The 12,671-nt window shown below is 32.1% G+C and overlaps 1 protein-coding gene across 2 annotated transcripts in view; it reads left to right on the top strand.

The window, feature by feature from the left end:
• Positions 1–685: 685 nt before the first annotated feature.
• LOC139499553 (cullin-associated NEDD8-dissociated protein 1-like) overlaps positions 686–12,671 on the top strand; it is a 57,810-nt gene continuing 45,824 nt past the window's right edge. For both annotated transcript variants that reach the window (XM_071288278.1, XM_071288279.1), the window contains exons 1-4: positions 686–890; positions 6,625–6,726; positions 10,053–10,120; positions 12,292–12,404. In XM_071288278.1, coding sequence (XP_071144379.1) covers positions 849–890; positions 6,625–6,726; positions 10,053–10,120; positions 12,292–12,404 — 325 coding nt within the window. In that variant the 5' untranslated portion in view covers positions 686–848. The remainder of the gene's footprint in view (positions 891–6,624; positions 6,727–10,052; positions 10,121–12,291; positions 12,405–12,671) is intronic.

Here is a 12,671-nt window from a genome sequence, read left to right on the forward strand (position 1 = left end):
TATGAGGATTTGAAAATAAAGAAAGCATTGAGAAAATACACCTTCAATTTTGCAAAAACATTTTGAAATTAAGAAGCAGTACACCAAATTATATGGTGTATGGGGAACTCGGAAGATTCCCTTTGGAAACCATTATTAAACGTAAAATGGTGTTGTTTTGGAATAACTTGTTATCGGAAAATAACAATTTATCTTCCATTATGTATAAATTAATGCTCAAATTACATTTTCAAAACCCCATTAACATTTTGTCATGAAGAACTTTACAAAAACTTGGCAATATTTTTAAAAATTCTTACACGATACTTGTGATTTATGTTGGTTTTTAGTTGAAAGTTATGGTAGTTTGTAAATTGACATTTGCTATATTTTCTCATGTATGTAGCATTATTATGTTTAGTGTGAATGTATTGAGTATAAACATGTGTATACGTGTATATATGATGTCTTCTTGTACACCTATGTGTCTGAGGTTTATTAATAAAGTATTGTCTATTGTCTATTGACAAACATGTGCACATCTATAATACACAATAATTATATAAAACAATACATCTTAAGTAAACAATTATCTAATATTTAATACCAAACAAGCATTTGGGTTTACGATTGCATTTCTTTTTTTAAAGAAAGCAACTTGTTTAAAGATTGGGCTGCAATCTATTAGAAAAAAAAGAAAAGTTGTGTCCCTTGTCACATAGAGGTCGCTAAGCGGAAACTGCCATTTCTCTGCGAAAATAAAATTGTTTTGGCATGTGAAGCCGACACACAAAAAACAGAGAAAGAAGAAATATAACAGAACTGACAGATAAATTCAATCATCTTTGCTCTCTGTTGAAACAAGAAAAATGGCGAGTGTATCGTATCATATCGCTAATCTTTTGGAAAAGGTAGACGTCATTTGTCATGATCTAAATATTTGCCGGCACCGTACTTATTTTACGATAGAAAACAAAAGGTTCTATCTTTGAATTGGATTATTTCTGTTGTAACGAAAAAAAGAAATTTGTAAACGCCCTTTTTCCTTGCAAAGATGGGCGGGACGGGACCTCTTGAGAATGGCAATGTCTGCTATAGTGGGATTTAATACACCTTATCGCTAGCATTTGTCCGCAATTACTGGAATTCATACAGGTTACCGTTAAATTTTAACGTCATAAAGCAAAATATCTGACACCGCAATGAAAAAGTGATTGTTGTGTGGGTCAAAAATTCAAGCGGTCGGTCCAACGGCTGTTTTGCCAGACAAGCTTGGGCCGTGGGATGTCAGAGCTCGTCCCATATAAAAAAGTGGATATTTGCCCACCCAAAATAGATGCGCTGCTTCATCGCTTCTCATGTCGACTGACGGCCTTGGAATTATGTAAATCGGGCATCAATCTGTTCATTTTTCATTTATCTCTTCATTTATGTAAGTTTCACCTACCTGCAAACCTTTATTTTTCCATATTTTAACAGTTTTCACAGTGACCCATCGATTTCGACATAATATTTGAGACCTTTGACAAGTCACAACAAGGATGATTATATAAATCACGGTAAAATTTTAACCAATTTGACGCTAAGAGTAGCTAAAAAGGACTGTTTGAAGCCTGCACTGCAGTAGAGGGCATTGATATCAGATACCCTCTTTTATCCTTGATTATTTATTGGACCCTACAAATATTTAAAAAAAAAAATTTAGATACATATTGTGTTACAATGTTGAAGATTCAGGTAAAAAGAAGATCACATAATTCAGTTAATAATAAAAAACATTGATTTTCATTGACAATAAATTAGAGCCTATAAAAGGGAGATAATTCTTTTCAATAATCCTGAACAAAACTATCCATGTGCATGTTTTACTGATTCAAGGTATAAAAAAGTCCTGTAAATCCTTTTCATCATGTTCATTGTTTTATTTAAAAGTCAGAGGTACTGTGTGTACAAGTTATTTTTATTTATTTTGAAGAAGTAAATGATAATTTTCTTATGTTGGTTAATTTATTATATATCCAAATTTTCTTATAAGGTTTAAGTGATCTCCCCTTAATAATCTCAAAAAAATAATACTTGTACTTGTAATTTTTTTCAGCAATTCCTAAAATTCTCTTGTATAGGAATGAGAAAACAAGCCTTAATTAATTTTCTCTGGTTACATGTAGCGCTTGATTTTTTATTAGAACTCAATGTTTCATCTCATTAGTTCAACTAAGAAACTAAACGCTGAAAGATGTTGAATAATTGTGCAAGGCCTTCAAAGACTACCCCCTGGACACTTTTAAATCAGCAGTGTTTTCAAGATTACAGACAAATGAGATTTTTTTGGTCTATGAACACGTGATCATGATGATGAATACCTTTGAATGAAGTATAAGGCCAAAATAAATAAATAGTGTGTTTCCTATTTCACCCCGAAAAAAATTAGGTAGGGTAGGTAGGGAAAACATTTTATTTTATGAAAACTTTTTATTTTTTTCTATCGATGACAGCAGAAAAAGATTCAAAATGAAATCATTTGATGTACCTGCATGCTTCTTTGATATTTATTAGTACTTAATTAAATCTACAGGTTTTTTTAATTTTCTGTATAAAGTATAAGAAATATAAAAATAAACTTACGAATTTCATGGGCCGTAATAGGAATATGTTCTTGCCAATTAATTATCTTAAAGAAAAAATGGCAGTGAAAAATCTGGCATGGTATTATTGTTTGGCCTCGTTGAACCTAACAATGTAAATGACACACAGGGTATACATTGTACATGTGGGAACAGACTCCTACCCCCTTTTTTTAGTAGTAGAATCACTGTAAATTGATGCTAAGCAGCGGCTTATGATTTTTTTGGGGTAATACTCTTCCACCCTCTTTATTTAATAAATACATGTAGATGTGTTTTGATGTTTGACAGAATTTAATCTTGAGGAGTGGGGTTCTGACAATATTAAAATTTCAGGTTTTGAGAAAAGTGAGAATCTTTGTCTTCATATTTAATACATGGAAAAAAATTGTAGATATTAATAGGGCATGATTTTTTTTCCTTCTCTGGTATAAATTGTTGTGGGCCAGCCAGAGAAAATTAAAAAAAAATAAAAGTAGACATGGTGCAGGGGCAGATTCATTTATAAATGAACATGAATCATACACCATGTCTGCCTACTGGGGAAAGCTTTCTATTTCTCGGTATACGCATTGTCAGTCAGGGGACTTACTGAAATAGGTGATTTTTAAATTACTTATTTGAGTAGCAAAATCATGGTTTTGTCACAAATTGGAATTTTGTATTTTTTTCCAAATTTTAAACACATAGGTTTAAATAATATCTTTTGATTAGTAAAATTGAAAAAAAATAAACTTTTTGCTTCTTTTAAGTAGAAAGGCTTCTGCCTTTGATGCTATCATTTAGCTGAAAATTCTATTTTAGTTGAAAAAATGCTATAATAATGGCTTTACATAATGAACTGATACTTTCTTAAAAGATTTTTCCCAGCAGTGGGAGTATTTTTCCTGTGAAGTTCAAGGTTTCATCTTTCAGATTATGTAATAAAATTCTACTGTTCGCGATAAAAATCTCACTGTTCAGGGGTGTTGAAATTAGTAGGGATTATTTAAAGAATGATACTTAAAGAAGTGATTTTTGGGAAGGAAATTGAGGTCTGATACTTAAACAAGTGATTTTTATGTCATTATCCTAGATTCAGTACAAGGTCATCACCTGAAATGACCTGGTCATCCTAGACAACACAGATGTTGGTTCTGATAAGTTTAGAAACATAATTAGTCCCTGGATCATTAGTATTCTATATTTAAAGCTACAATAAAATTAAATCACTTCTTATAGTGATTAATTTGTACTACTTAAATAGGTGATTATTAAAGAAAGACAACTCTAACTTCCAACCTTTATGAAAATAATGTTACTTAAATCAGTGATTTAGAAAATCACTTATTTAAGTAAGTCCCCTGACTGATTGTCTGCCTCTTGTCATCATTAACTCCAACTGTCAAATCCCCAAAAGCATTAACAGCCGTTATGTTACGTCCGAGAACAGTGTTTTACAACATTCGTAAGAGCATTTTTTACAACAAAAGCTAGATTGATTTTAGCAGTAAATTAATCTCATTTTACTCTTAAAATTATTGGTCAATTATCGTCTTGTCATATGTTTTCGTATGTCATAAAAGTTTTTTCGTCTATAGGTCCATCATGTTGTTCTTTAAAAACATTCATCATATTGTAATTATCCGGAATTCATATTGATGTCATTATATTTGCAAACATGTGATCACATTTTGCATATTTGACAGCTATTAAATACGCTGCACGGTTGTTGAAAGCCATGCTTGTTTATTTAAAATCTTGGTTTTTGAAACGCTTGACTTATCCATATTGGTCGTTGCTATCAAATGTTTTAAAGATCTGTAGTTTTCTAAACAAATAGTCGGATCTTTTTTTAATTTTTGTCAATAAAATGTTTAGGGTCGGCGTCAGAAAGGGAGGTAGGGTCGGGAAACCGGAAACACACTATTATTTATTTTGGCCTAAAGACATTTGCAAAGGACAAACAATTAAAATGCTACATTGTATAAGAGAACGAAGGGTTTCCCCTGGATCAATTATTTTTTTCACCACCTCTTTTGCTAAAACAATATATTTTTCGCCACTTTAATATTTTTTTCGCCATGTGACACAAATATATATCTTTCTTTTGAATCCCCCCCTCAAACCTAAATAAGATTATTTTGCCCCATTGCTGTCTAAGGTTATTCTCTAAAACTATTCTTACAGTATGTATTGTAATAAATAAATACGAAATACTTAACATTTACCTTATAAAAGAAAGAACTGTATAGGGAAAATTGATTATATTTTGATCAACTTTAAAAGAAGGGGCCACTTACTTTTGAAATTAAAGAAGATATAAATCCTGGAATATAAAAAAATCTTGGTTACCTGAAAGATGTCACAGTTCTATGGCCAAGTTTTTTCAAAAATAATATAAATCCTGTGTCCTTTTGTACTAAGAAGTGTTTTTTACAACAAAACAAAAGTTTTTTGATCACTTGACATTGATCCCTCATGTAAGGTGTATTCATAACATTGGAGGGTTATTTTCATTAGAGGGGTTGTTCCCAATCTTTTGAATAAATTTCTTCATAACAACAGTTTTCTTTTCTAGACCATCGTAAATACATGTGTAAGTAAAACTATGTTTGAAACACGTGTGTCACTGAATCAACTTTAAAGTACCCATTCAAATCAATTATCGACATCAAAGTTGAATGATAAAGTTTCAAATTAGAGACCTTTCTTGCTTTTGAACATTTTTCTTCATAGCAAGTATTCTTTTCTGGACTATCATTAAAAGAAGGAGAGGAGTCGTCAAAATTTTGCTTCAAACATGTGCGTCTCAAAGTGGTTAAAAGATCCTTTAAGTGACATGTAACGAACGCCAATCAACCATATCATTTTGTCATTACAATTAAAACCTTTATTGATTACAGTGGCGGATCCAGAACTTTTCCTAGGGGGGGGGCCCGCTGACTGACCTAGGGGGGGGGGGGGGGGGCCCGCTCCAGTCATGCTTTAGTGATTCCCTATATAATCAACCAAATTTTTCCCACGAAAGGGGGGGGGCCAGGGCCCCCCCCCTGGATCCGCCTATGGATTAGTCTTTTGATGTCGATAGGCATAAAATGCAATCAGCTAATTATTGATTTTCTGTCAAAATCTTAACGAGTTCAAGGTGAATTCAGAGTATTGTCTGACCAGGTCATGCAGGTAAAGACTGAGAAATCCGAAAAAAGTAAATAAACAAGATGGTTGAAAATAAATGTTATGTATATTTCTTTTGCCAAATTCTTTCGCCATTGACGAATTTTAATCGCCACAATTATTATTTTTCGCAAATTGCGAAAATGGCGACCGCCAGCGGAAACCCTGACAACGAGAGAACGAATTCCTGAATATCTAAGGGACATAATTAAGCAATATAAATGTATAATTATAATGATATTTTAATACTTCTTCAAGTAAAAGAAATAACTTTGTATCCCTTACTGACATACATGCATGAGTTATGAAAACAACACAATTTTAAACAATCTAGTGAGTAATAATCATACAGTAAGGAAAGAACACAGTATTGTCAATTAATAGATGTAGAAAGATGTGGTATGAGTGCCAATGATACAACTCTCCATCCATGTTACAATTTATAAAAGTAAACCATTATAGGTCAAGGTACGGCCTTCAACACAGAGCCTTAGCTCACACCGAACAGCAATCTATAAAGGGCTCCAGAAATTAATACTGTAAAACCATTCAAACTGGAATTAAGGTGGTACCTAACACTACAGGGAGATAACTCTGTAAAATCAGCTAAACGTTTTAATTACGTTGTGTTGATAAGGGAATATTAAGCTTCTCAATGATGAAAATAAGTGTTTGTCAAACTGCTATATAACCAGTGTAATTTTTCTGATAAAACGGTTGGTTCAAATTTTTTGAAATTTTTATATTTTTGTAAAAGGGTCAAAGTAAATACTTTGTCAAAATTTTAAGAAAATTAAACGACCCACATTAATTTTAGCTAAAGTGTTGGGTACCACCTTAAGTTTATATTATTTTTGCGTTACAGATGACTTCAAACGATAAAGACTTTAGATTTATGGCTACAAATGATTTGATGACAGAACTTCAGAAAGATTCTATAAAGTTAGATGATGATAGTGAAAGAAAGGTTTGTTTCATACTCATAGAACTTTATACTGTATAGCCATATCAGTTAAGCATGTTCATGATGTTAAGAATATTTATTTCTGAAATATAAAAGAAAATTGACCATTTCAAATTTTGGGTAATAATTTTGATGTACTTCAGGTACATGTATGTTGATATGCTGTATTTAAGTTATTTTATCCATATACATGATATATAATATAGAGCAGTAATTAACTTCATGAACTTAGAATTGGGATTATGATATATGTGTGTGGTACATGTACATGATGTTTGAGTGCCGATGAGACAACTCTCGATCCCAGCGATGATCCAAGTCACGATTTGTAAAAGAAAAACCATTATCATGATTATAGGTCAAAGCAAGGTCTTCAACACAGAGGGAGAGCCTTGGCTAACAGTGACTATTCTTTTCAAAGTTACATGAATAAATTTTCAACTAGATTTTGTACCAAAATTATCCTTTTATGTAACTTATTCACTGTTATGTGTTTTCTATATACAAGTTGCCTTGTATACATGTGTAAATGAATCTTAATGTGATATTGTCATTTTTGTCTAAAAGGCAATTTTAATTTTTGTGATATTGTGAAAAATCCTGTTTCAAAATACAAAATTTTAAATGCAAGTTAAAATTATTGCGTTTATAACACCATTGAACACTGTCACATTTTTCCCAATAATTTCTGAACTACATTTGTACTGTAAACAACAGATAGTCTGAATTGGAACCACACATTTTCCCAGCTATTGCAGATCTAGATTGCAGTGTTCACCCAAGGGGCTTAAAGCACTGTTATACCGTGGTGCTTTATTTTCTACTGTGGTGCTTTCTCAGATGATTTTATAAAATAGACATAGGAAGATGTGGTATTAGTGCTAATGAGACAACTCTCCATCCAAGTCACAATTGCTAAAGCAAATCATTATAGGTCACGGTACAGTCTTCAAAACGGAGTGTATAGTGACTTTTGTCTCTATATTTTTTTGAAAACCAGTGCTATGTTAATTTCAATAGTGCTATTGGAAAATTCTTGGTAGAACACTGGATTGAAATATTTAATGCTGTTTTTTTTCTTCAAATTATTGTTAATTGTCATATATCTAATAAACTTTTTCTAGACAATGTTAACTATTCTTCAAATTGAAATTTGATGATGCAGGAAATTATAAAGTTTTCAAAATATAGAATAAAACAATGAAAAATATGTTTGTATTTAAAATAAGGGAGAAACCAAATGATGGTAAAATGTCCATTGATACCATGATTACCTGATATCAATGCAGTGATCTGGAAGGTTTTTTCCACTATGGGCCCAGGGCCCCTCAAAAATAAATTCAATGGGCCATTTAAAAAAATATGGGGCCATGTTGTCAAATGAGTGGGCCATTTGAATTGACTTCTGTAAAAAAATAAAAAGTATCATTATTTTCTCATGTTTTGGAAAAGAGGTGTTGGTACAAATTTACCTTTATGATTTTAAATAATATTGTTCCTGTGATTCTGTAATTTCAATGAATATATACAATAACTTCTTCCAAAACGGATAATATTAAAGATAAACCTTTATTTACAATGTATAAACTGTTACTGTTGCCTTGGCTTGTTCATGTTCATGTTTTTTTTAACATTAAATTTGGGTCTTCGTCGATACCATACTCATTCCAGATGTTCCGTATTAGAGGACATTTCAGGAACGTCCTCTGCACTTCTTGTATTATTATTATTACTTCATCAAGATGACAAGAATAACAGTAGAGAGTACCATTAATTGATAGAACAAATCAATAATTCGCTGAAGTCATGTTTACAAAATGTCAAAACGAGCCAAAGACCAAAAAATGACAAGGACAGTTAAGCGCCTTTTATGGAGACAAAAACTATATTCATAAAAAGGCTTCAGGGGTTTTCAATCGAAATAATAGCAAGCTAAACTAAATAAAAAGATTATTATTAGGGTTAAATCTCGTCTGTAATAGCCAAATTTCACAAATGTTAAGTTGTTTATAAAAAAATATATCATGAATGATGGTTTATTGCGTTTTTTGGGTTATCAGTTAAACCGCATGGTTCTATTATTACCATAGGAAAACACCCGAGACGTCCTAAAAATATATGGGTGCTCCTATGATTGGAGGAACATTATACTGTGTACACACACATGGCTGCACGGAACACGATCGGAAAACTATTTGACGATATCTAAACGTTTCAAAACGATGTGAAAAATATCGTGCGCCACGTGGGCGCTTACATTTGTCACTCTATGCGCCATTTTTGGTGAATATGCGCTAAAGGCGCAAGGCGCACGTCCTTCCCGATCACTGTCAATGATATCATGATTACCTGATATCAATGATACCATGGTTACCTGATATCAATGATATCATGATTACCTGATATCAATGATACCATGATTACCTGATATCAATGATATCATGATTACCTGATATCAATGATACCATGGTTATCTGATATCAATGATACCATGATTACCTGATATCAATGATACCATGATTACCTGATATCAATGATACCATGATTACCTGATATCAATGATACCATGATTACCTGATATCAATGATACCATGGTTACCTGATATCATTGATACCATGGTTACCTGATATCAATGATACCATGGTTACCTGATATCAATGATACCATGGTTACCTGATATCAATGATACCATGATTACCTGATATCAATGATACCATGATTACCTGATATCATTGATACCATGATTACCTGATATCATCGATACCATGATTACCTGATATCAATAATACCATGATTACCTGATATCAATGATACCCTGATTACCTGATATCAATGATACCCTGGTTATCTGATATCAATGATACCATGATTACCTGATATCAATGATACCATGATTACCTGATATCAATGATACCATGATTACCTGATATCAATGATACAATGAGTACCTGATATCAATGATACAATGAGTACCTGATATCAATGATACCATGGTTACCTGATATCAATGATACCATGATTACCTGATATCAATGATACCATGGTTACCTGATATCATTGATACCATGGTTACCTGATATCAATGATACCATGGTTACCTGATATCAATGATACCATGGTTACCTGATATCAATGATACCATGATTACCTGATATCAATGATACCATGATTACCTGATATCATTGATACCATGATTACCTGATATCATCGATACCATGATTACCTGATATCAATAATACCATGATTACCTGATATCAATGATACCCTGATTACCTGATATCATTGATACCCTGATTACCTGATATCAATGTGTTTTCTTTCTTTGTAGGTTGTTAAGATGCTGCTGAAGTTGTTGGAAGATAAGAATGGTGAAGTCCAGAATCTAGCTGTTAAATGGTGTGTATCTTTTACTAATCAGTTTGGACATGCTTGTCCACAAGCACACCAGTCAAGGCTTTTCAAATTTCTATCAGGGCTGTAACTTTGCCAATGTTGTATAATATCAGATTATTACATGGCATTTTTCATATCGCATGTATTATCAGCCCTAGGTTCAATATCAGCCCAAGAGCCTCATGGCTCGAGGGCTGATAATACATGCGATATGAAAAATGACATGTTTTGATCTTTTTATCATATGCTTCAACAGTAGAGAAAAATAACAGATTTATATATTGATCCTTCTACGTGGTTCCCGAAAAGAAGTTGAAAGAGTAAAAAGTTCACAGACGTCGGACCCAAAATTTGATACATTCAATATGAAATCTTTCTATCAGAGAAAAAAAAATATTTTAATATGGACGAATCGACACAAAAATAATTCAACAATATATATAATGAACATTGTTTGGAAAAGTTAACTTTTTTAAAATAACTTTCTAAATTATGTTACAGAAAAACTTAAAAAATGCATTTATTTAATTAAATTTTTTTTTAAATTTAATTTAATTATTTTAAACAATATACTTTCAGTATTCAAATAATTGTTTTGTACACTACTTTGTAATGTTTTTCACTGAAAACGTAGCATTGAGGTGTATTTTCCGGAATTTGCCGAGTATCACCGGAATGCCATGTGATAACGTTACGGAAAGGCATGTGATAAACTTTTCATATCAGCCCGCTAAGCACCAATTCGGAAGATATGGAAAATACTTTAATTTAATGCTATTATCATACGGTAAAAATCATATGTTATTTAGTCTTAGTATATGATAAGTTTGGTATATTAACCCGATTTCATTTAATGATCTAAGATTCCTCATTGTCAAACTATTGTATATATATGAATGGGTTAAATCATTGTTAGAATAATAAGGAGGATATTTGGATGTAGAATGTATTCAATTAATATGGCATTTATTGTAAAACAATATTTCTGCGTGAATTTATTTATATTGTGATAGTCATTATTTTTACAAAAATATGTGAAATTAAACTGTCAATTGTTCTTGAACAATTGAGAGGTCTTTCCTTTTGTAATGTAAAATAAATGTTCAAATAGACGTAGAATGTATTGAAAAGCTTTAAAACACACTGAAAATCGTTTAAATAAGGTTAAAAACACTAAATTCGCTATCTGGGACATGACCTTGACCTTTGACCTTTTGACCTTTGTCAAGGTCATCAGTCCCCAATGTCATTGCCGAAGACCCCATGGGTCTAGGACCTTTGGTTATATAGTAAAAGCTGATTTTGTCTTTCCAGAAACCTAAAACAGGTGTTATGCCCCTTAAAAAAAGGTCAAATCTCTTCGGTCAAAATGTAACAAAGTTGCGCCGTAATGACCCAAACATTTTCCACTATTCAAAACTTCTGTAAGTATAATGGTTTCTGAGATTATCCCATAACAAGGTGTTAGGTCAAAGGTCAAGGTCAACATACAAATTTGACCTTGAGGTATTTTTCAAAGATACATGAATTGATGATGATTGGTGAAGATCCTAGGTGTCTACGACTTACGGTTTCTGAGTTTTGGTGGTCAACCGACACCGGTTAATTTTCATAGGGGCATAACCCTACCAATGAGTCGTTGAATCTTTTCGATCCAAATGTAACGAAGAACCGGGGTCTGGTCCTGAACAAATTTCACCCTGTGTTTTTTGTCTACCTATTACGGTTACGGTGTTGGAACGATAACAAGGTTTTTGGGTTTCGGAGGGATTAATCCGAACCGACAAAATATTTCGACTCACAGGGTGAGTTCCAGATAGGTATTCATGACACCTATACAGAGTGTGAATATGAAAGCGACACGTCTTACGGTTAACGCGGCTAAATTTGTCAAAGTTTAACGGAAGAATAATAATAATAAACAAAAGAAATACAGTAAGGTCTTTCCCTTTTGTAAAAGGAAAGACCTTAATTATCTATTATTATTAAATTCTGTATGAAAATAATGCTATAATATAGAAGTTAAAAAAAATATTCTGTAATTTCAATCCTGTCATGTCTGTTGCAGTTTTCCAAAAAAAATAAAATTGTATTTTCCAACAATCTGTCTTTATTATTAACACCTCAATTTTGCCTCTTTTGAAGAAAATAATACAATTATGTTTTTGTTTCAGCCTTGGACCATTGGTGAATAAAGTGAAAGAGTTTCAAGTTGAGACCATTGTAGATACACTTTGTAGTAATATGATATCTGATAAAGAACAGCTCAGAGATATCTCAAGTATTGGTAAGTATGTTGATATCTGCTAAAAAATAACTGTTTAGAGATTCATATACAAGTAGAGTTTACATAAAATGTTCTTGTGGCTAGTGAATTTTATAGACATTTCACTTAAAATGGCCAATTGATACATACATTACAGTGATATATAAGTGTTAAAAACGCCAACATTATCTATTTCACACTTATTTTACACATCATGCACATGTTATGAGACCACAACGCACGATTTAATTTCATATTGATTACCATGAAGAGTGGAGAGTTTTTTTT

Source organism: Mytilus edulis, chromosome 12 (genome assembly GCF_963676685.1).
Source record: "Mytilus edulis chromosome 12, xbMytEdul2.2, whole genome shotgun sequence".
Classification (NCBI taxonomy): Eukaryota; Metazoa; Mollusca; class Bivalvia; order Mytilida; family Mytilidae; genus Mytilus; species Mytilus edulis.